We start from the raw sequence: 26,952 nt of genomic DNA, 5'->3' as shown, positions 1-26,952 counted from the left end.
TGAAACTGATTTATTAAAAACAGAAGTGAATGCAGAAGAAACAGAAATTTCCTTAGAACTCTTATGTAAAAAATCAAATTAATGAAAACAAATAAATGGCAACGTGGAAAAATTAATACGAAAAAAGGATCTAGAGCAGGAATTAAAATGGCTTAAGGATTATCATGGAAAAATAACTACATTTAAATACAAAGTTAACAAAAAACTGAATGAAATTAATACAGAACAACAACCGTGTTAAAAAACACTTAACAAATATGTGAAAATATAGAAAACACTAAAATTAAAAATCAAAATGTAAAGCTTCTTAAAGCTTACTGTTCCAAAGTTTCTTATAAAATTAGATGGCTTTGATCTAACCCAAGAAAATATGAAACCTCGGTAAAATTTCTTGCAGAAAGATTTGGAAATGAAGATGTATTGATAAATGTACATATAGATAAATTACTGAAAATAAGACCTTTATAGGATTCTAATGCCATTCAAAACTTCCATAAGTTATTCATTTATATACAGAAACATAGTCAACATCTTGAATCATTAAATATAGCCTCAAAAACATACGGAGCTTTATTAACACCTATATTACTTAAAATATTTCCTGCAGATTCAGTTCTAGAATATAACAAAACAGTTCAAAAATCAAATTATGATCTGAATCATACAGTGTGAAATTTCTTTCTCAACAACAGACTGCATGGGAACATACATTCTTGATGCTATGTCTGCAGCCAAAGATTGCTACAGTGCCAGAAAGACACAACAAACTGATTGAAACCAGACATCTTACGAAGCACACAGCCATAGAAGTAAAGAATATGAGTTTGCTGGGTGGGGGACTCCATATATTTTCTATGACTCTTCTGATCACAAGTCTATAGTGTGTAATCAAGTATCTTTGTGGACCATTCAGCAAAAAAGAGACAAATGCAAAATGAAAGGAATATGTTATTGCTGTCTGTAGCCACAACACCTCAGCATTAATTTTATTTCTAGAAGAAGATGTGAATTATATAAACAAAGACATGCTACCATAATGTGTGTTTTAAAAAGGAAAAGGATGAATTTACAAAATAAAATTTAAAATAAAGCTTGAAATAATAATTCATTTTATGAAGATGCAATCTTTAATTATCAATGTTAACAGAAACAGCGAAAACAATTTTATATGAAAAATTCTAGATAGCAGAAGTAGGAGATCATACACAAGTGTATTCCCAGTGATGTAATAATTAATGAAAATTCTTGTTTATTTGAAGGGAAAAAAAAAAAAAAACTTACTGAAATAGACATGCATTACTGAAATAGACTGGGAAGACTTTACAGGGAAAATAAAACACATATTGCAGAGTTTAGTAGCAATGACTACACACCTTGGCTTGACAGTATTAAGAACAAGGGTAAAGAAAATAATTTTAAAGAACTTTCGTTTATCCCTACAAATTAGTGAAAGAAAAATTTGTGACTTTGTGAGTCTGGTCATGGTCTCGAGTCTATCGGAATAGCTGAACCAGTTCTTTCCGAAACAAAACAAGAAATAGAACAAGCTACGTAAAATTATGTTATCCATACTTTAGAAAGAGACGACGCGGGAAGGTATCAGGTGTGACTTCCATGGCTTGAATTTCATCCCGAGTTACCAGATAATAGAATCTTTGTGGGGAAAAGGATCCAAAGTCTTCAGAGAGAAATCTTCAGACCAAGAATTTCTTAGAAGCCTATCTTAGGTTAGGTTATTTAATTATGGCAAAGCCTCGAGGGCTATCTGCCTAAGGGGAGGGATGCCTTCATGGAGGACTTTCTAAGGGGAAACTGGCTCGTATACATGTTACACATGGGGAAAACCATGCAGCCAGCCCGTTCACAGGATTCGAACCTCGGATCGAACTACCAGTGTTCAGCGACTTTACTGCTCGGCTTATTAGGTGGGCCCTCTTAGAAGCCTATGAAACTGTTTTAAATGATTGCTTTAGAAGAGGGAATTATTGAACCTGTCGATATTTTAGAAACAGAAAATGGCATTATCTGCTGCACTGAGCAGTTTTTAGGGAGAATTTGACTAAGTGACAATGCAAAGGAGAAAAATTCAGTTACCCTGAATGACTGCCTGTAAAGAGGTCCAAAATCTTGAATTATTAACAAATTTTTGACAAACTTTCGAAAAGGAAAGTATGTGGCAATTCCTGACATAAGAACAGCTTTTTTGCATAACAGGTTTGAACTGAGCAGACAGAGATTTTCTCCAGTTCCTAAGGTGGGAGAAAGGACATTCTAGAAAACTGATTATATATCGGCACAGAAAGGTTGTATTCATGGTAAACACCAGCCCCTTTTTACTCACTGCCACGAATAACAACAATTTGGAAAATCCACTGGAACAGCATCAGAAAATAGCTTCAAAGTTAAAGAAAGCCATGTGTAGTGAGCATGGAGTCAATTGAAGAACTGAACTTCATTTATTGAGAGATCGAGAAAAATAATGGCTACTGAAAAATTTGACTTGAGAAGTTGAAAACAACAGACTTGATAATGAAAGTTCAATTCTAAAATTTTCTGATGAAGATTATACAAAAACTGTGTTGGTATTGGGATTGAAATGGGACTTGTCTAAGGATACTTAGTATTGCCACATAAAAGATGATGAAAATCCTGTAAGGAGCAAAAGATCCGTTCTTCCCGAATTGAGTAAAATCTTTGACCCAACTGAGTTTACTTGTCCAGTTACACTTATACTTAAACTGATCCTGCAGGAATGGTGGAAACAGAACTTAACTGGGATACGAATCTGCCAAATGATCTAGCAAAGAAATATTTTACATGGCCATCTCAGTTAAAATATTTGAACGACATCAAAAGTCGTAGACAACTCCTCAAAACAGATGCTAGTACCACTGTGCATGTAGTTTTGGATGAAAGCAAGAATGCCTGTGCAACCTGCATTTTCCTTAGACACAGCGGTAAGGGTAGTGTCACTTGTCAATTGATACAGTCCAGAGTTAGAGCTGCTGCCCTAAAACTTGTCACCATACCTCGACTAGAGATACTCACTTGCACTATTGGTGCCAGGCTTTCTTATACAGTAAGAGAAGACTTAAACTACAAAAGAAGTTCCAGCTTTTTACTAGACAGAGATCACAAATGCCCTCTTTTGGATAAGGCAGAAAGAAAATTGATCCACTTTTGAAGCCAGTCGACTGAATGAAATTCGTAAATTCAGTAATCCAGATCACAGGCACCAGATTCATGGAAAGTTCAACCCTATGGATTTGCCATCCTACGGTTGCTCTGTTAAGTAATTGAGAAATCCGAATGGTAGAAAGGACCAGATTGGAACTATCGACTTCGAAGATGGGTGGCCCATTTCCGATGGACAACATCCTGACTTACATGTAAGAGAGAAAACGGACTGTGGTTTCTATGAGCAGTAACACAAATACAGGTAAATTTAATCTTTTGGGCAAAATTTCAAATTTTGAAAAGATCATAAAAATCATGAGCTGAAACAATGATTTTCCGACAGATCCAACATGAATCTTTTGATGGATTTTGATAAAAAAACACCATAAGCTATTAACATATCACTTATTTTAATGAAACTTTCATGTTCTTTAATTATATATATTACTAGCATGCCTAAATCATTTTGCTGCATTCAAAAGATAACTACTCATTAAAATTGCAGATTCAAACATTATCCCCTCCCCAAAAAAAACACCTCTTAATAACAAGGCTGTATGATACCGGATGAGAAATCATAACTTACAACACAAACAATATCTTCTTTCTTTTTTCCTTCCTGATTCAACAATTGAAAAATTCATTTTCCCTTCAGTAAAAAGAAAGAGTTGTTTTATACAACTAAACACAAAGCCTACATAATACAACAGAAATGGAAATAACGGTCAATAAGTTTTAAATTTACAAACCCTGTTTTGTATCTCCCACTAGATGACACAGGTGTCCATTCTGTTGCATAGGATGATGTACAAGAAATTTCAGTTGATGCAGCAGCAGCCGAAGCATTAGTCTTCTGTTGTTTAATGGTATTTGCACTACTTTCTAACATTATTTTCTTCTTTTTATCTAGATGTTCAAAGCTACATTTTGGAAGTGATGCTATTTTTTCCTCTAGATTAAATAAACTGCAAGTGAAATGAATTCCTAATATCAAAATAATGAAATCAAATGTGTCTACTTACACCTGAAACATCAGATTTTAATAGATAAGAGAGAAGAAATATACTATTTTAAATATAAATTTTTATTACACTATTTTAAACACCTAAAAGAGACTACATAAAAACAAACATAAAAAAAAGTTTAATGAATTTACAGATTTCCATTTTTACGTACAAAACCTTGATACATCCAGTGTTTGAAAAATGTGCAGTAAATGCCTTCAAACATATATTAATTTTAATATACTGCAATCATATTTTTGCTCACTTTCCATTATCATTATTAAAACTTAAAAAAAAAAAAAAAAAACATAAAATTAAATTTAAACTAATCAAGCTTTAACAGTTTATCTGACAAGCCCATTAACTAAGAGTAAAATGTCACAGCAACATAACTTACAGAATCTGTGAAAATACAAAAATAATCTAAAATTTCTATGCATATGAATGTTTTCTTGCTCGGATATATCTGCAGAATACTTCCTGGAGCTAGTAAAAATATTGAATGAGAAAAATTATAAAAATAAAACAATTGATGAGCATGTAGATGCTTTGGATTTTTAATAGAAAAATATACTGAAAGATTTTTAGATTTTGATGAGCACACTTGCTATGAAACTGGCATTTGAACTACATTTAGTAGATATTCTTGAAAGCTCTTATGGAACTGCAAATGTAATTATTTGATAGTATCCTCAAATCACTTTTTGATATTAAAAAGGATCCCATAGAAATCTGGAAAAATGCTGTTGAACATCCATGCCTATGACAGCATGCACATCATTTACTTTCCCGCTTTGGAAGTACTTACTACTGCGAGTCAACATTTTCTCATGACAAATATTAAAACTAGTTTGCGAATGCAAATTACAGATGCTCATTTAGAGGATCCACTAAGCTTGATCTAAATATTCAATTACTTTCAGGCAAGAGAAAAATGCAAACATCCCAATAAATGAAATTTTCCATCGAATTTTAGCATTATCTTACATACTGTTGCTTTGTTGGTTTTTATAACTTAATATTATCACTTTTCCATTGTTTTTCTTTATAATGTAATAAATTTATTGTAAAATACTTCTACTTCATTATTTTGATTTGAAACAGTATTTAAATATAATATGTAGTTGTTTATGAAAAATTACTAAAGATTAATGTTATAATAAGTTATTAGCCTTATGTGAATACACAGATATTTTATAGTGTAAATTTAAATGTGGTCTCTCATGGTAAAAAGTTCCCCCACCTTACTATACTATATGCCACAACCATAGCCATGGATTGTACATCCAAGCTGCTTCAAGTGGCATTTGGGCCTAAATTTACATGGGAGCGAACCAAGGCTGAAACAATAATACTAAATGTCGCCATGCCTTACACTTTAACAGCTTTGCAAAATGATTTGGAAAAATGTTCATTGCTTCAGTCTTAACTGATGTGTCCAGGCATAAGGAAACAAAACTTTTTCCAGTACTTATTACATTTATAGACTTGAGTTATGGACTTAAAGTGAAAATTTTAGAATTAAAATCCTTACCTGGTGAAACATCCAATATTGTCAGTAACTATTTAACTACCTGTCAAAGTAAATAATTTGAAAGAAAATGCTATTGGCCTTTGTGCCTATTAGTACGAATTCTAAATTTGGAGGAGCTAACAGATTAGGAGAAATTAATGTTTTTGTTAAACTGAAACTAAACCTTAACTATAGTTTAATTGGAGTCAGATGTGCACAGCATATTATCCATAAAACTAAAAGAACATGAACTGAGGTTTTGCTAAATGATATAAAAATGGTTACTTCTTAGATATACTTTAAATCTTATAATGTTAGAGTAGAAACATTGAAAAATTTCTGCTACTCCATAGAAATCGATTTTTCAGTGATACAAGGGTATTCACAAACAAGATTTAAAGGGTACTCCAAATGTTTTTACACTGAAAGCTTATTTTCAGTCTCAAGAAAAGGGTCCCATGCTTATTCTAAAATTCTTTGAAAATCCAGTGGCAGAAGCTTGGCTACATTTTATTAATACTCAGGCTTCAATATTTCATAAAGTTATTACAACAATTGAAAATCAAACTGCAACTGTATTAGATGTAATTGCTACAACAGATGCTCTGAAAGCTTCAATATTGAGCAAGCTAACTTTATTCCAGTAAATTAAAAATCTCTAGGAATTACAACGCTAGAAAAACTCTTAAGAAAATGAGACATGTCACAATTCGAAGTTATTGAATTTCAAGATCTTTTTCATTTTATCAGACTGCTCTTACTTGGAGAAATGGACAAAAAAAAGAATTTCAAAATGGAAATGTACAGCCGGATCACATTAAATGAAATCCCTTCTTGGAGTCAAGTTGAAACAGACTTTTGGCTTAATAAAATAATGCCAAATCATAAGTTATTGGGAATTGATATATATCAGGAATATGTTTACCTTAAACAATATATCACAGAAGAACAATATTGGAAGGTCAGAAAACAAGATGTGCCCTGTTCAGATGTAGATAGAAATAACTGCATATTTTAGTAAGAACATTCCTTGTTCAAATGTTTTAAAATCATCAGAGCTTTTCTTTTGTCTTCCTGGCACTAATGCTGAACTGAGTGAGTATTTAGGATTATGAACAGTTTTTGGACTAGTGATAAGAAACAGCTTAAAGTGGACACTTTGAAGGGTATGTTAATCACCCAAATAATTTTTTATAAAAATTGCTTTTTTATAAAATTTTTATAAAAATTTTTAAGATAATAAAAAAAAATATGTTTTAAGAAATATTCATGCTTCAGAAAACCATAAGGCTACTTCATTAAAATAATTCAGATACTTTTCCATTTTGCCGGCGCAAATCTTGCCAAGCAGACTTTATTGGCGACAACACATAGTATACACAAAAAAATTGTTAACAAGTGTTAGTTCTAAGAATTTTTTTTTTTTTTTTTTTTTTGAAAGCATAAACATTTCAATATCGTTTAAAATTTTGTAAAAAGACAATAAATACGTAAAAAGACATTAATTTAAGAATTTTGCCATGTTCTCATGGTTCAAGATCCTCATTCACCGGTTCATATCATGTGACTCAGAGTGATATCATCTCACATAAACTATGCTACAAAAATCTATTTCTCTCAGTAATTATCTACAATAATTTCAAGTGAAATCTTAATCTGGAATAAAAGTTTAAATGGAGGAATTATTTCAGTTCGTACGAACAGCTTACTCAGAAATTATGTAAAACTGCAGTGCTTTACTTCGCTAGTGCATTCTCATTAAAATAGATGAATTTAACCCTTGACTTTGCCTTCGGATGAGTGGCGTGATTGCATCCTAATTGACTTAATTACTGTGAATGGCTTCAGGGCATAAAATTGAACTGTCTGCCAAAATTTCTATGTAATTGTATGCCAGTATTGAAAGAAAAAATCTCATAAAAAAAGGCTACGACTTGTTTTGAAAATGAGGCGTAAAAGGTTACCAGCAAGGATATTCGTTTGACATTGGTTGTACTATTTTTGACGACTTTATCGCCAGGGCCAGCAAAACGGAAAAGTACCCAAATTTATTACGGTGTTTTGATTTAATCTTTCTTTATTAAAAAATTATATGCCACTACTAAAAAATAAAACAAAAAGTATGTTTTGATTTATATGTACATATATATATATATATATATATATATTGGCCTACATACCACTTCCACCACAATAAGAATAATAATAAATTTATTTGTATAAAAATACGTATATGCATCCCGAATTTCAAACATTGAAATCTGGTCACCTTCATATGATGCCTTCTTTTATTTATTTTTTAAGATTTCAAACTGAAGTAAGTAAAATTGCCAGTGGCTAATTTCAATTCTTCCTTTTGTTTCTTGATGCAAGTTTTGTTATATTACATGAAAGTTTTACTTAACTAACTTAACATATAAAATCCCACTTTTTCCCCATTATTTAGCTTTTCATGTTTAAAATTGCTTTCTAGCCATTGAGTCTTTTTTTTTTTTTTTTTTTTTTTTTTTTTAATACTTTACTAATTTCGCTCCAGTGAATTTCTATTAGAATAATTAGTAATGACTTACTTTTGTTTGGGCAAATCTGTAATGTTGGGGTGGCATTTATAATTTTCAGAGGTACAATTAATTTAAAATAATGAATTTTGATGCCTCAGCAAATTGAAAGAGACGTAATTGCTTAATCTAGAAAAAGAGGTAAATATCACGGTTGTTCTGCCTTTTGAAAAACTTTGAATCGGACAGAGATAGTACAGTTTTTCCATTGCTGTATTTATTACTTCGTATTTTTTAAACCTTCTTACTTTGCCAACTTAATCCATATTAAAGAAACCTATTCCAATAACTTAATTTTTATTAGGTTTATTAAATTTCAAATTTCTAGATCACTCTTTGCTGGTTTAGTTTTAATTTTAACCTAACTAATTATATATATATATTTAGCAAGAAATAAGTTCTCCATTTCAGAGGGCTCAAGAATGCTTTATATTGGGCCAAATGAGATAAAACATGAACTACAGATAACTCAGATGATGCACTTGACATTTATTAAATAAAAAAGTTTAGTACAAAAATCTGCTGATAAGTGGCACTGCAATACACATGAAAACATTTAATATGCTTTATAAATTTTAAATAATATAAAAAAGTAGCAGTTTAACTTCTCAATATGCCCCCCTTCATGTTCAGCAATGTGCTCTAATCACAAAATCATATTTTCCACAGCTAACCAGAGTAAGTCTGCTGGAATACAAAGAACATGGCACCAAATGCTGTCCTTCATACATGGCACAGATGCTGGCCCTTTAATGGTAGATATTTTCCTTCAGGAAAACTCACTACCAAAAGTCACAGGGGTTGATATACAGAGAGCAAGGAGCCCATGCTGTTGGAAAATGCTAGCTGATCACCTATTCATCTGTGAAACCCTATTTTAGCAACTGCTTTACACGATGATCAATGTGAGGAGTGCACTGTCCTGCATGAAAATGTCCTGAAGGTATCCACACAGTTGTAGTTGTGGGATTACAAAATCCCTCAGTATATCACAATACCATTATTCTGTAATGGAACAGGTTTGGATTCTGTTAACAGTTATCTTTTGACAAAAATACTGTCTAATGGTAAAGGTAGCTATAAACTACACCAAACTCTCACCTTTTTCAAAATGCAAGGGTTGTTCCTGGATAGCGTGAGGTTTTCTGCTGCCGAAATTTCATAATTGTGGCTGTTAACTTGCCCATGGAGGCAAAAGTGGACTTTGTCAGTTCACAGAATATTCCATGGCCAAGTGACATCAACTTTCATTCAAGCAAGGAATTGCAGTGCAAAAGTTTTAAAAATCTCCCGAGTCCCCATCCTGCAATAGATGCATAGGCTTTATTTTGTAGGGATAAAAATTCAAAATCTGCCATAAGATTTTCCATACAGTAGAATATGGAATGGGAAACAATTGGCACACTCACACTACCACGCAATGACTGACTGATGGCTTTATCGACCATGATAGCCACATTTTTTTATGCTAGAAGACTGGATTTGCTTTGGTTCTCTATCTGGAAGAATGCCAAATTCCTTTATCAATCTGCAAAGGGTACATGGAGACATTGAACCTCTTCACATCATCTTCATAAGACGAAAATCTTTTACAGCTACTTTCTGCTGGTTCTGGTACAACAATTTTACCAGTAGCACCTTTTTCTTGCAATGTGGGCATGATGTGAAGAGAAGTAACTAATGCTTGTGCAGAATACGCCTTTTTATCCAAAGAATAATGCTTATAGACATGCACTGTAATCCATTTGTGTTATAGCACCGCCTATCAGCGGATTTTTGTACTAAAATTTTTTATTTGATAAATTTAAAGCGCATCATTTGAATTACATGTAGTTCAAAGTTTATCTACTTTGGTGCAACAGAACACACTCCAGAGCCCTTTGAAGTAACTCACTTCTTGCTAACCTTGTATGTGTATATATATATACATGTAGGTGTGTGTATGTATGTGTACATGTGCGATATAAAAATATGATAGAAATTTATTAATTAATTTAACTTAATTGGAACAAATTAATAACAGACCTTTAAATTTCCAATTTTTAATTAAAGCAAAACCCCCTTTAAGGCACCTGCAATTTCCTGCTTTGCTGTAGCATTTTGCCCAACTGCTGCTCAGGATTAAAACAGACTTTCTGAGCTTATAAATACTACTGCATTTACTATGTATCACCTTTTTTGCCTGCTGCTGTCTAGGGAATTCCCATGCCTTTTTTAAGTTTCTTTTCTTACTCTCTAAAATCTAGGCTGTGTATGTAGAAATTGTTGGTGCTTTTAGCATTCCTAGTGTTGTACTAAATTAGGCAAAAATGTATTTCTAAATAACTGTTCCAGTTCAAAAGAAAAATGTTTAACCATCAAGCTAGTTGTGATTTTCCCTCCAGTCATCAATTTTCTTGGTCATGAATACAAAGTGATCGATTTCATCTTCTCTAGCCAACTCTCTAGTAAGTTTTATCGATGTATCACGAAATTATTGCATATAACACACAGACAAAAAGTCAAACCCCACTATAATAAATATTTGACACTGAAGATTTCCACAATACAAAGCGGAAAGAGGTAAAATTCAAATTCAGCCCTTCTGAAAACTATGAAAATTCAAGATAATTTCACCATGAATCCGTCTATCCAATTTCCAGTAAGAATTCATTCATTCCAAATGTATGTATGGTTGCAAGATTAAGATGCAATAACCCTTTTAAAGAATATCCTAAATCTTGCAAAAGATATGGATAATTTTCCTCCCATTTAAAAGTCAGCCTCCCTTTTTAACCTCTTCAGGATGTGTGTATTATATATGCATCAGCAGCTAATCCTCTTATGAGATGGCATGCCGCTTAGCGCAACTCACCTTTCAGACAGTGTGTTGCACCAGTGCATCATCCAGCTGCTAGCTACGTTTGGCACTGATGCATATATGGCACCCATCTGCAAAGGGTTTTCAGTTCAGCAACATGACGTTGTGGAGGGGTTAATACTGTAACAATCGATAAGGATAAAGAATTTCCATTTTCTAGAACACAGCTCTCCAAAGTAGGGTACACAGAAAATTCTATGCGGTTTGCCATATTTCTATTCAAAATACTTTAGATCCTCTTGTGTAACTGAAAATTATAACTGAAAAACAAAATTTTGGAGAATTTTTTTTAATAACTATGCATTATAGAAACCCTGCATACACAATGCAATTGTACTGGATATAGAGGATGCTTCACAAATTGATTATTAACTGTCACCACAGTTAAAAATGACAATTAGCAGAGATTAAAGCCACTGATCTCACACGCCGGCTCATCACAGAACACTAATTGAGGGTAGCAGCAGCAGTAAAATAATGAATTATTAAGCATCTTCATTATTCAAGTACAGTGGTACCTCGATATACAAGTGCCCTAATATACGAATGTTTTGAGATAAGTGACGCCGAGCGAGCGATATTTTGCTTTGAGATGAGAGTAAGATTTGAGATACAAGGAATCGCACACTACATTGCTGCACATGACCACAACATGCGACTCGCATGTTGCGGTCGTGTGCAGCGCCTAACAGTTTCTCCCACCTCAGACTAGACCTCAGTCTGTGTGCTTGTTTCCCTCGTTTTCGAAGCATTTTGAGTAAGTTGGGTTCGTGTTTTCTGCTTTTTGTACATTTACAAAACATTATCACATTTATTTTTATAACCATGGGTCTGAAGAAGAAGATGACATCCATTGAATTAAAGCGTGAAATCAGAAACACATGAGCAAGGTGTGCGAGTAATTGATTTGGCGAGGATGTACGGGCGTAGCACATCAATGATATGTACTGTGCTTAAACAGAAGGATTTGTTAAAGGGTATAACACCAGCTAAAGGCGTTACAATAATTTCTAAGCTCCGGGCATATATCCATGGTAAGAAGGAGAAACTACTGATGGTGTAGGTGACAGAGAAACAGCTTCAAGGAGGAACCTTAACACAAAGCATCATGTGTGAGAAGGCACGAGTGATTTACAGTGATTTGCTGAAGCAGATTCCACACACGAGGAATCGGAAGACTCGTTTAAAGCAAGTTGGGGCTGGTTTGACAACTTTAGGAAAAGGACCGGCATTCACTCCATTATCAGGCATGGTGAGGCAGCAAGTTTGGATGTGAAGGCAGCTGAGGTTTACGTCAAAACGTTTTCTGAACTGATAGAAGACAAAGGATACATCCCCCAGCAAGTCTTCAAGTGTGACGAGACAGAGCTTTTCTGGAAAAGGCTGTCTAACAGGACTTACATAGTGGCAGAGGAGAAGACTATGCCAAGTCACAAACCCATGAAGGATTGATTAACTCTAGCACTTTACTCCAATGCGAGTGGCGACTGCAAAATCAGGCCTCTGCTAGTACACGATTCGAAAAATCCCAGAGCCTTTAAGTCACATAAGATTTTAAAAGAAAAACTGTCAGTTATGTGGAGGGCAAATCCGAAGGTGTGGGTCACCAGGAAATTCTTTGTGGAGTGGATAAACCGGGTGTTCGGCCATTCTGTTAAAAAATATCTACAGGAAAACAACCTACCCATGCAAGCCTTTCTCGTCCTCGACAATGGCCCTGCTCACCCACCAAATCTCGAAGATGATTTACTCGAAGAATTCAAGTTTATAAAGGTTCTCTACCTACCACCCAACACCACTCCTATCCTGCAGCCCATGGATCAGCAGGTGATTTCTAATTTTAAGAAGTTGTACACCAAGCACATTTTTCGGCACTGCTTTGAGGTGACGGAGAACACAAACCTTACCCTTCGACAGTTCTGGAAGGACCACTTTAACATCATGATATGCCTAAGAATTATTGATCAGCCCTGGCTGGGTGTTACAACGAGGACCTTAACCAATGCATGGAAGAAGCTGTGGCCTGAGGCTGTAGCTGAAAGGGCCTTCGAAGACTTGGAACCCGAAGTGTCATTGGCAGAGGAGATTACTTCTCTGGGAAAATCCATGGGTCTGGAGGTGGATGAGAGAGATGTGAACAAACTCATCGAGGAACAGTCTACACGATCTACATTCGCAGCAGCATACGGTGGTTCAACGAAAAATTACTTTTGAAGAGGAGCCAGAGATAGAGGAGGTTATCCCTACAAGAGATATAAAGGAAATCTTGGGAATGTGGGAGAAAGTTGTAGTGTTCGTGGATTTTTTAATTATGTTTTTATAGAATATGTATTTGTTATTTATAAATAAATGTTTTTTCTTGTAAATACATTTTTCTTATTCAAAAATACTTAACAAAAACAACTGATGAGGTGTTTTGGGAGCTGGAACGGATTAATGGCATTTCAATGAATTTCAATGGGGAAAATTGCTTTGAGATATGAGCAATTTGACATACGAGCAAGGTTACAGACGAATTAAACTCATACGTCGAGGTACCACTGTACTTAATTTCCTTTTTAAAACTTTTATACAAAAATGAATTTTGAAGCAGGCTTTTGTCTGTAAATTTGAGCTTAATTTTTTTTTACTGCAATTAACATTACAATTCACATATTTTTTTTTTAATTCTATGTATCTGTCTGAAGTAGCACTTTCTGCAATGACAACAATCAATACCAAATACAGAAATCAATTAGAATTAAAATCAGATCTTTGAAAAGCACTAACAGATGGAATCAAAACAGATTTCTCTGACATTAGTCAACAAAGTGAATCACATTGTTTTCATTAATATATAATTTAAAATATCTCTTCTAATTTATCATCTGTATGCACATAGGTATTGTTTCATTTAAATAACTTAATTTTGCACTTTTTTTATTCATTTTCTGGAAGAAAAAAAATTTCAACACACACAAATAACATATATATAATTAGAGGTACAAGTTATGATTATTTTCGTCATAAGGGTACATGGTCAAAAAAGTTTGGAGATCACTGCCCTAGAAGATGATTCACTCGTACAGTCTCAAACTTACAAGAATCTATTCATTATTTCACTTCCTGAATATAAAAAATTTTAAAATTTCCATAACAGCATCAGCCTTGAACACAGTTCCATTTGATAAATCAGTCAAAGAATTTGAATAGCAACATGGAAACCACTCAAGCCTAACTTAACGCTTTGAGCTTGGCGCCGGTCCCTGGGAACCGGCAGTGAACTTTCCGTGTGGCCGGCGTCAGTCCCTGGGGACCGACAGTGAACTTTCCATGTGGACGGCCCTGGAATTTTTGTTTGGTCAGCGTCGGTCCATAGGGACTGGCAATGGAATTTTCAAATGGCTGGCGTCAGTCCACAGGACCGACAGTATTAACATTCATGACCACAAGCTATGTCAACAACTATGTATGCCCTGCCTGTGCATGACATGTCGGTAGCCGACAAAGCTCACCAACAGATAAGCTCTACTCAGTGCATGAAGTTGCGGATCACCCTGCAACATTGCACCGCTTGATCGCTCGTGTTGGCTGAACGGAAAGGACAGCAAATTCGGCACAGGGCTCAACGTGTTAATGATCGCAGACACCATACAGCAGCCTGTGATACACTTATTATGGCTACTGGTTCTTCAAGAACTAGGTGATACACCTACTTTGCACAGCATTTGAGAATACAGACAAAAATGATGCTTTAAATAAAATTAATTTTTTTAATCTTCCTAACATCAAAGGAATGTGGGTGGAATCTTACATCCTGAATATAGATGATTTTAAGAAATAATAATTTCTCAGAACTTGAAAAAATTCTCGAAAAATATCTAAAAAAAGAAAGTGTTACAGTATAAAGTCTGTAATCCAGACGTCCATTATCCGGAATGATCTATAATCTGGACCTCAAAGATATAAACTTTTTTTTTTGTATGCTTTACGCATGCGCATAAAGAATGCGCGTGCACACATTATGTGCATTACACATGCGTGTAATGTATGCTTTAAGCATGCGCGCATTGAAAGAAATGTTTAATAAAGTAAGCAAATAAATATTCAGTTTTTTTTTTTTGTAAAATTTGAACCCTTTAGATAATAATTGCTCTTTATTTCATAAATTACAATTTCATATTTTTAACTGCGTAATTTCTGCATGCCATCTTACCAGATTTAAATTGATGATCTATAATCCAGAAAAACCCCTAATCCGGAATCGCTGAAGTCCCGACGAGTCCAGATTACGGACTTTGTACTGTATTCAAAAATACAAAAAAGGGAGTAAGTTTGTTATATCCAATTTTCATACATTTGGAGATTTGCTGTAGTCACATAGCATAACTTTCAGTATATACGAAATTGGACAGGAACAAAAATTTTGCTATATCCATAGGTTCATTATAAGTGTGCTTCGCTGTATCAGGGTTTAACTGCATTTAAAGTCATATATGACAAGTCATTTTCAAAACACTAAAAAAAAAAAAAAAATCTGAAATGTTTCAGCAAAGGGGCCTTTTCTTTTTCTTTCTTTCTTTCTTTCTTTTTTTTTTTTTTTAATGTTTTGTGTGTTACCTTTGTTTATTAAATATCATGTTCTTTGCACTTAAACCATTAAAATTTAGTTCAATAGCAATGTCACAAAATAATTTTAAAATTAGCATGTTTAGAATTTCCGATACACAGTTCGATGCACTGGAGATGAAAAGTTTTTTTTCCCCCTAGAGTGTTGCCATTGCTTGCTTTTAAATCGTTGAGTTTGGTACTCAAAAATTCGTTAAACCTTTACAAAAATAATAATTATGAAATCGATATGAAACAAATTCCAAATTTGGGATTTCAGATGCCCATATTTGCAGTAGGATTACATCATTTATAATTGGACGGCTCTAGATACCGTTGTTTTATCACAATGCAAGAAATATACATACATTTATGCAGATTTTTCATTATTTAATTTCTTCAAATATAATGCAGGACTCTTAATATTTTGTGGCAACAATTTGAAAAGTGAACTGACATTTATAGGAGTCTGACGCAAAATGCCAAAATGAAAGTAATAGTCCTTCAGGACTGAAACCCCTTTGGGCTGAAAAAAAACTCCACACCAAAACCTGTTTTCATTTTCTTTTAAACTGTAGAAGAAGAAAGAATTTCAACACAGGTTTTTTTAATAATAAAAAATTTCTTCTAGCTGGATCTAAAGATTACTGTAATGTATAACCACATTTTTTTTTTTTTTTTAATTTTGACCAGTCTACCAGTTTTAAGGTACTGAAGCTAAATGACTGTTTGGAAACGCTCTTTTTTTTTTATTATTATTATTCTTTTAAAAATGCTACACCTATTGCTAAGCTATTATTGCTGTGCAATGGCGCATATCACAAAATGTTGTTTGCTGAAACATAAATCAGTAGAATTTAATTTAATTAATATGAGCATTTTGTTGGATATGTCTGCAACAATAAATGGCATGCATATTCACTGCCAAAAGAAAATGGTGAAAATAAGCTTTAAAATAATGAAGAGCAAGAAAGCTTACACAGGAAAGATCCTTCAGCTATGGTTTAATGAGATTAGCATTTAAAATTAATAGAGCATGAGGGTCTAACTTTAACAAAAAGGTTACATTCGGGAGTTTTCAGGATCTGCCACTATATAACGAAAACCAAAAGTACTAGGGCACCACAAGTTTTCAGATTTCTTGAAACAATAATTAAATATTTAACTTAAAATACTTTTCTTAAATGTCATATCTTAAGCCCAAACAGAATCGAAAAATCTGAATATTAAATAAAAACAATATTAAAGAAATATTAAATTTTATACTTCATGTGTATGTGAAAAGTGATAGTCAAAATGTATTGGGAGCACAAAAACTTTTTTTTAAAGAAAGCCTCTAAAAAATACTTTAATGTGTTGAACATTCTTTCCTTTTTACAATATCACCAAGTCTACTAGTCACTTCACAAGATTTTGACAGCTATTTGCTTCGATTTATTTCCTCTTCTATGGTAAGTTTTTCGAAGTGAATTTATGAATTTTGTCTTGCAAATGATCCCAAATTTGCTGAAAAAGAATGAGATCTGGACTCTGCACAGGCATTTTGATCGCATGTGATCACTTATAAAAAATTCACAGTTGCCAAATACGAGCATCATTCTTAGGAATCACTGTTTGATGAAATGTGTAAGGAAACATCATGCCCATTTTTAGTGTGCTCTGTTAAAATAATTAAATACCTAAATTTATCCCTTTTGTTGTTAATAAAATCCAATACCATAAGCATTCACATAGCCCCAAACCATTTGGCTACCTCTACCATGTTTTAATGAATTAGTAAGGTATTTCGTTTGAAGTTCAGTATTGAGACTTTGCCATACCATTTGTCTTTCATAATTCCACACATTAAATATACTTTCATTTTGGGGCTTTCTAATACTGGTCTTAATGAAGTATAATCTCATTCTCTGATTTGCTTTACTGAACACTCCCCCCCTAGCAACTCAGCAATTAAAGATACATTTTCTTAAAATATTTCTAACAGAATCTACTTTTTAAAAAATTGTCTGCCATTATTATTCAGTTACACAACCAAGCATTTTTTCTGTTTTCCACTCCCTTCATTTCTCACTGCTAAATAATTTTAATAGAGGCAGCCTGAAAATGAAAGGAAAAGTAGTACTTTCTGGAGTAATGTAAAAAGTTTGCATTTGAATAACATAGTGCACCAATCTGAAAAAGAGAACTAGTGATTTTAATTAAATTCTTATCTGCATTAGAAAAAACATATTAGCACACATTGCACAGAAAATGAAATTTGAAATATGAAATAATTATAAATTCCATTTAGCAAAACTTAGCATCAAAAAGATATATTAGATTATCAATGTAGCACCTAGCAAATGTATTTGTCTTCTGTTGTCCATATAATAATTCATTCAAAAGTATTGACGCCACAGTAATAAATCACAGAAATGTAATTATTTGCCTTTTATTCATTAGTTGACTTAAATTACTGAATTGCTAAAAATAGTATTTGTAGCATGGCCTTGTTTTAAATTATGTTTAAAAAAAATCACTTGTTACAATGTGAGGAGCATTTCACTATCAAAGAGTTGCATGTAGCTCATGAGGCACAGCTTAGCAATCCCTGAGCAACAGCATGGACAGCAAATGTTTAGAATGAAATACTAGAAATATCTAAGAAATAGTTTGTGCTGAAACCTGGTTAGTCAACCTGCAGATTAACTCAAAAATCAATTAAACACTTGTATGGGAAAACTTAGTACAAAAGAAATAGTATATAATGAATGACACTGAATGGATTCAGTTTACTCTAGCTAATATCAACACATGGCAATGCATTCAAAGTAAAAAATCTCACAGCTTTTTGAAATAAAACCATAAATGAACATCACATTTCAAAGACACATTTTTAAAACTTGTAAATGTGTCTATTAACATGAGTTATAATTAGCATGTGTCTATTAAGATAAATTAAAAACACTACTTAAAATCTCATACACCTTTTTTTAAGAAAGGTATGGGCTATAATATGGAGAAATATAATTGCATTTTCTCGATATATATTACACATATATTCCCTTCTGTGTATCACTCAGTAGTCTGATTTGGAATCAACTGCACCTTTAGATTATCCCATTACAAGGAAAACTATATAAACAGAAGAATCCCTAGTTTTCCCTTCCTTTGGTAAAAAAAGTTTTTCTTTCAGGATGAATCAAACTATCTGAAAATACCATTGTTGACAACAGCAAAGGACTTCTTAAAAAGGAAAAAGCATAAGGTACAAAAAATGCCGTCTTTTTAACAATCTTAGAGGACTCAAATCTCCAACTTCAAAAGGTTAAAGAGCACACTACTTATACTTCACACATTGCTGAAAAAACAACATATTTAAAAATTAAATATATTTAATTCCCTAAAATGGAAACATTCATTAAATAAAATCTAATTTACCTTTCCCCTGATTCTTGTATTTCACTTCTTTTACTTTTATTTTTGTCTGTGTATTCTTTTTTCTTTTTCTTCTTTGAGAAAGGGAACACATTATTTTCAGTAACTGAGTTGCTTTTACTTTTTACCTTTTCACTAGAAGGAACAGATTTTCTATTATTGCTTGTTTTCCGTTCCTTGGATGATTGCAAAAGACCCTCAGTTATAAGTGCCTGATATCGCCGACCCTTACAAGTTCGTTGAGAGCTCCGTCTTGCTGGAGATGCTAAATTAGATACTACACCACAGGCAACACCAGAGTTGCTCTCAACATTATTTTTTAGCTGTTCATTCATAAAAATGTTACACCACACACGAGATTTCTTTGGAGGTGACACTAATTTACAAAAAAACTTACTACTACTGTTTTCGGTGACTTCAGAACACATTCTTGATTCTGATTTAGATACCTGATTGCTAGATAATTTATTTATGCTCCCCGAAGGAGCTGAATCTGTACAGTTTTTCAAATTTTTACTATCAAAACTTTGTGTACTCTCTATTTTTGCTTCATTTGATTTAGATGCCTTTTCATCATCACAGACAAGAGATTTTCCAAGTACACTGATGTCTGTTTCCATCTGCACATTAAATTTGCAGTCATCTTTTGTGATATGTTCAACAATTGCACTAGATTCTGGCACATTTGAATTGCAAGATTTTGAAAAATCCTTGCTATATGCTTTATCTACTGCAGATTCAATAGCAACAGATAAAGTAAATGCAGTATGGTTAGTCTTACCATCTTTGGAAGTTGAACAGTCGCTGGCACTTTTTTCTGACAACATTTTACAAAATGCAGGATCAATAATAGCTGATTTATAATAGTTGCTTTGAGATGCAGGAGTATCACATAAAAATTTATCAACAAAATGATCAATGAGCTGTTGATGGCTAGTAGTTATTGTTTTGCCTTTGTTCTTACACAAATCAAGTGGTTGCTCTTGTTGAATATTTCTAGTCCTGTTATGAAAATTATCACTAGAATTACTAGAACCTGAAGTGAAAGACAGATTTTGTACATTTCCTTCTTGCTTCTGTAAACTGCAAAGTACTGGACATGGCAAAGACCCAGGTGCAGAATTAGCAGAAGATTCGGAACAGGTAATAGAATACTTATTTTTAATTGCACCGCATGAAACATATGTTTTTGTATCTTTTACTTGTTCATCTGAATCAAAGTTAATAGATGAGTTTTCCCGTGCTGCACTGCTGGTACATATCTGCAACAAAAACAAAGGTTATTTTTTATCATTATCTAAAAAAGTATTTTTATGAAAAAATATAACTTAATGCTAGATGCTAGATCACTATGGGACAGATATTTTGAGGCGAGACAAAAAATAGATTTATAGATTATATAGTTTTGAGGTTCTCTTTCATCTTTACTTGTTCTTTCTACAGTTGTCTTTGTAATCTGCCATATTAGATTTTAAAAAAAAAAAAACTTCCAATATTTTGAGCTGAGTTAACAAAAAATTACTATATTTAATAAAATACATTTAAATGATGAATCACAAAATATTACATATTGCAGAACATCAAATCCACAAACTTCAATGCAAACACGCAAAATTTGAATTCATATAATTCATATAATAAATATCCGCAGTTATTCTCTGAATCAAAAAAACTTGAAATAAAAAATGCTTAGGAAAACTTAGAAGTGCCTTTCTAATCTTAATTACAACATTTTAAGGAATTCTAGCCTTTAACTACTTAATTTTAAGGAAGACTAGATAGTTAGCACTTAACAATGTGACTGTAACGAATAGAGTAAAACTCTGTAAATAAAACCATGCAAAATTTTAGAAAAATCAATTTTAACATTTTTTTTTTTTTTTTTTTTTTAATCAAGTACAGAAATCTGAAAATCTTATTTTGAAGGAAATGCATGCATAATAATTTTACATAAAATATCCTGCACTAATAATTTTATGAGGTTATTTAGGTGGGGTCAAGAAGATTCTAAAATCCTATAAGTAATATTTCATATAGTTTATACATTTTATATTTATGGTCAACTTAACTTCATGTACTGCAAGATCAATTAAAACTTTAACATGACTTATAGTCAGTTAATACAAAAGCCTAAATCAATGTCACAACTAGCTATCAGGCAAATGTGGTGTGCGACTTTATATTTTTATAGTTGAGTGATGTGAAGATAGCAATCTTGATATCTTTAACAATTTTAAAAATTAAATGATTAAATCAATGACATTTCTCTTTTCTGTGAAATATAATATTTGAATATACACTTAAAAAGGCTAATATTTCTTAACTATGACTGAACTGAAAATAACAAAATTCATATAAGAGTAAAATCCAAGCCTATATTTCAGTACGAGATCCACAGTTCATTACATATACAAACTGCAATCTTCCCAAAAGAAATTTTTTTCATTTCATTAATTACCAGCATCTGATAAGATAAAACTCTCCTTAACTGACTAAAAAATACAGATATGTAACTAACTGGAAACAACACTGTATAAAATAAGAAGCAAGGGAGCAATGATTCCACCACTGGATATTAACAGAATTTGATTTACATAGAAATATTCTTAAAATTTAAAAACAAAACCTGCAGAAATAATGTAAAACAAATGAAGGGATTAGTGGAAGCATATATATATATATAATAACCATGAACTGAACTAACAATTAATGATGCTTCCAAGTTCTGGCAGAATTATTTATAGAAGTTAAACACAATTATTACAGAAATTTTAAAGATTAAAGCAGAAAGGAGTTCTTGTAATCACAGATAAATCACATAATTTAAAGGAAAGGAAGCCACTAGACACATCCCCTTTCCTCCACATTTACACAATCAGCATCTGTAATTTGCCCCACAGTGGCCCCAATCAATTTGAGGATTAAAGTCAAAAATGGTTTATAAATTGAAAAAGAGAATTTGAAACGCATATGCTGTAAATAGGTTAGGTATATCAACCCAAACACTGCTTTTCTGCACTAATTTCAAGTAAGACAATATGTATGCTTATATGCATGGCTCAGATCCATTGTTTCATGTTTAATGTAATGTTTTGAGGGTAAGGCATGTGCTATCATCCCTCAAAACTGTATTTTATAACATATTATACAGGTACAGTATTTATATTTATTTGATTATTTGAATATGGCTATAGTCTAATAAGCCATTAGACTGCAGTGTCAGTATTTGGGGATCCAATATGAGATGAATGTGAAGTCATTAGACTATCTGCTTAAGAGGGATGCCTTTGTGGAAGATTTTCTGAGGGAAACTGGTTTGTATTCATGTTACACAAGAAAAAGTCATGGAAGCCACTATGCACCAGCCTGTTCACCAGGTTTCAAACCTAAAACAGGTGGACCTGTATTCAGAGGTCTTAACACTTAGCCACTGGGAAACACACTCAGCCACAACAGAAAGAAAGCATACTGTGTACGTAGACGATAATGTACAGTGTACTTTATTATTATTATATTGAATGCTGTCTACTGCTTGCTATGCATAATTATTAATTAAACTTTATTTAAGTATGCTGCACAAATATCGCATATGTATTTAGAATGTAGTATTATTGGTAGTTTCACATACTTGTGATAAGCCATAGAATTTGTTATCTTGTATACAAGAGCATAACAGCATATAGTAATATAATTTGGAAGAAGATAATTAGGCATTCATTATTTCACCAACCTCTGCAAGTTCCAGCAACGCTGAACATGCATTCTGCGTTTGATAATCTCTGTCATCAACAGGTGAAACTTCTGAATGGCACTTGAACTCTCCATTAACAATATACCTCTTTTTTGGTGGCTTCAAAATCGTTTTCATACTCTTTTGTGCCATTGAAGAGATAGGCAGATTGACACAGTCAGATGATACAGGAATTGTAGCAGATCCAGAAGTGTTTATAAGGGAGCTTAAACCACCAAGCTGCTCATCATCTATTAAAAGAAAATGAAAATAAAATATTTTCTACCTTTTCTTATTAATCCATTACTCAAATCTGCAATTAATATTTAAATATATGGTAATTGGATAGTATAAAATAAGTTGTATACTACATCGGAATGCATTAATAGAATCAAAATACTTAATTCATACTAAGATTTGCATAACAATCTCATGAGCTATATATTCATACATTTGGTGGCATTACTTAAGACTATATAGTCAGCAAATATGTCCATCAACAGAAAGGTGTTGCTTTAGGCTAAAAGCTATGCTTGTCACAATAGATAGGATTCTAAAATTTTTAAGAACAGTTCACTAAACAAGCAATAAAATTATCAATTACCGTGGTATCTATTTATTTTACTTAAGCAGGTTTATTCGTAAATAAATACCTAAATTAATACTACAGATCAATCTTTACAACTGGTTGTCCGAGTTAAAAACTCTCTTAGGAAGCTATTCTGTCAAACTAGTGTGAACCGAGAGAATCCTACCATTGCTTACGTAAGTGTCTAGAATATTCAGTGTATTCTTCATCATAACAGAACTACAGAAAAATGAATATTTCATTAAGTCCATTTCATACAGTTCTTCCTAAAAATACTAACTTCGATTCAAGAATTTGTTGATTAACAAGCAGCAAGAGCATACTTTCTTATATGGCCCATCATTCTAAACAGTGAAAAAAACAGCCCTAATTTTATTCAGTACTATAAACTACTTAAATATTTTTGTTACATTTTCGGCAATTTTACTTATGTTATTGAATGATTTGTTCAGAACTAAATGAAAACATAGCCCTATTAAATAATAATGAAATTTTAAAAATTTCCATGAAAAATTTTTATACTAGAAGTATCTGTAAAAGCTTGAACTACTTTGAAGCTGGTATATTATGGCATCTTCATTTTAAATCACAGTATGAAGAAAGTGCACTGTATGAAAGATTATTCACATGCCAAAATTGTTCTTTTTGAAGATTTGCTATCACTGATTTAAAGCTGTTTTTTATTCTTCAATACAGAGTAAAATTTGAGATGTTGATCAATACAATCAACCCTCTTTCATACATTTACTACAGCCATCAATCATATATTTGTTTTATAGCACTTTTGCCATGATGACTAAATCAAATTTACTTAATAAAAACCCTCAACAGCCAAAGGAAGAAATTACTACAGTCAAAAGTCGTTAATCCGGGCTCGTTGAGAATTCGTCGATTCCGGATTATAGATCATCAGTTTAAATCTGGTAAGACGGCATACAGAAATTATAAAATTAAAAATATGAAACCGTAATTTATGAAATAAAGAGCAGTTATGATCTAAAGGGTATCAAATTTTACACACACAAAAAAAAAAAAAAAAGAAAGCTTAATATTTATTTGCTTACTTTATTAAACATTTCTTTCAATGCAAGTTGTTTAAGTTGCTTCATTTTATGTGACAATACTTTCTCTTTAATTCTATAAACAGACATAATTTCTTCTTCAGTTATAAAGTTCTGCTGCTCAAGTCCTATAATTGTTGTGTCGAGAATACCGACTAATTTGTCAATCGAAATTTTTTCGTTTTCAATAACCTCTGTGTCACTTTCTTCACTATTGGAAGCGAATTATAATGATGAGGAATTTGATTTAAATCATATCAAAGACAGAGTACATCGAGATGAAATACTATATTTAGTAAGGAATTATAAGCCAAATAAAATAAAAGCATCTGCCTTGGAGATAAGGATAGTGATGACAGATCAACTTCCCAATTCATTGCGGGCCGTGGTGTCCCCCCCCCCTGCAGAGAGGCGTGAAATTGATAAACAGATTTCAGCATGGTTAGAGAAACGAAGGATATGCCTTTATCCTTTTTGTGCAGCAATTCCACATTTCGTTTAATGGACTTCGAAATATACTTTCGCTTTGTAGATCCTTTACATATTAGTAAATACATATCGGAAATTCTATTTGACATAATCGAAAGTTCAAGCTTAATTGCTCTAACAGTCTGCAAAAAATAATAAGCCGGATCCAATTCGAAGATTATGGAACAACGCAATCTGCAACATTAACTGAATTAGATAATTTTAGCTTACCTTATACTGTCCGTTATACATTAAACGCGCATGCGTAAACGTATTATGCACATGCGCACACGCATATTCGCAGCCGTAAAGGTCTTACACGCATGCTATGCATGCGCAGAACGTTTGTAGCTTTGAGGTCCGGATTATGGGTGTCCGAATTAATGACTTTTGACCGTATTTATTTGAAAATGGCAAAAAATTGGCTTGTGCTAAATTTCATTCAAATTTTTATCCTTTTATGAAATAATGTCATTAAGTATTACATTTTATAACTGCATATCACTCTCTAATTTAACATTTGACTGCATAGGCAAAAACATACATTGTTATGCAAGGAAAATCACGACTTTTTCTTTTCTCGAATGCAAGCATTCATAATACACCCGGCAAAACCCCTAAAATCCAAACTTCATTTAAGCAAAATTGTTGACAGTAATAACACTGAATGAGTGAACACAGAACCCAGTTATCTTCAAATATTTAAAATTGTATAGTTTCATCCATTAAAGGTCTTTTACTTTAAAAAGTGATTTTATTATGTTACATACAAACATAACAAACTGTAAAATAAATTGAGAAATAGGCTAATCTTTGGAATATGGTAAAAGGTAGTTTGGCGACATTTTGGTAAGGCGATAAAGGTTACTAGCTAGGACTTTAGCAGTGTACATGGATAAAGTGAAGAGTGTGCACAATGCCATTTTTGTGCAATTGTGGGATGTTTTTTTAAGTGAAAATAGGTCGACGTGTACATGGATACCATGTATGTGCAATTCTTAAAAACGTGGCAAGCAGTTTGCGATTTTGCACCTTCTCCCAATTTCGCACCTAATCTTCGTCATGATTAAGCATTTTTGTTCCATAAAAGTTCTAGCATAAACGTAATTCAGCTAGCAGATTGTTGGGAAAAAAGTTAAGTAAAAAAAAAAAAAAGAAAAGAAAAGAAACATGCCTTTACTTCGTGAAAACAAAATGGCGTCAAAAAAAAGAACTAGCAGGTTGCTGTAGCAGGGATGGTTGCCAAATTTTCGCCAAAAAATTGCCAAGTTACCATAATCTAAAGATTAACCGAGAAATACTTTAAATTGACTCACTATGCCAATTTATATACAAAAGGTACTTGACAGTTTCTAATACCAAAAATGTGAATACCCAAAATTTCATGGAACTTCACGAACATTTTTCAGTACACCTTAATTAAATTTTTGCCATTTTATAAAATATACTGGTCTACAAAACATTCCTGACGTTAACAGTATTTATTGAACATGATTTCTGAAACGTTTCATTAAGACATATAATTTCATGCTCTTTTAAAAATTGCTATTTTATGCATAATTTGCATTAAATTATTAATGCAATTATTTGTATTAAAATATTAATGCAGTAATAATGTAAAACTAGGAAGACCTTTAACATAATTACCCATCCCAAATAACAGCTCAATTAAATAGTTTTGACAATCTCCCTTTCAGATGCAATTTTTCTCTCAATATAATAAATTCTTGATGCATCCAAACTGTGTTATGACTTTCCTGACTATATGAGTTAGGTAAAATGTTACTTTACTTCTATGGAATTGATACTTCTTTCCCTTTCTTTTGAAGATTTTGCAAAAGGAAATTTAAAGATAATCCCTGATTATCAAACCAATGATTGTTAGCAACTAATTTTTTGCCAACATGCAATAACCAATAGTTATTTTAAGGAATGGCAGCGCACTAAAAATTACATAAAACAACAACAAATTTATGAAATTAAAAACA

The 26,952-nt window shown here is 32.5% G+C and overlaps 1 protein-coding gene across 7 annotated transcripts in view; it reads right to left on the bottom strand.

Annotated features, from left to right (window-relative positions):
- The window catches only part of LOC118185644 (uncharacterized), a 390,931-nt gene that overhangs the window by 28,980 nt on the left and 334,999 nt on the right, over positions 1-26,952 (bottom strand). For 5 of the 7 annotated variants that reach the window (XM_085806965.1, XM_085806962.1, XM_085806964.1 and 2 more), the window contains 3 exons: positions 22,847-23,097; positions 19,120-20,378; positions 3,927-4,142 (listed from right to left, as the gene is read on the bottom strand). In XM_085806965.1, coding sequence (XP_085663091.1) covers positions 3,927-4,142; positions 19,120-20,378; positions 22,847-23,097 — 1,726 coding nt within the window. The remainder of the gene's footprint in view (positions 1-3,926; positions 4,143-19,119; positions 20,379-22,846; positions 23,098-26,952) is intronic. The other 2 variants (XM_085806966.1, XM_085806968.1) reach the window with 1 other exon arrangement.

Source organism: Stegodyphus dumicola, chromosome X1 (assembly GCF_044657685.1).
Source record: "Stegodyphus dumicola isolate Sdum_Otavi_A_Nest chromosome X1, ASM4465768v1".
Classification (NCBI taxonomy): Eukaryota; Metazoa; Arthropoda; class Arachnida; order Araneae; family Eresidae; genus Stegodyphus; species Stegodyphus dumicola.
This window is presented reverse-complemented; position numbering and strand designations above follow the sequence as displayed.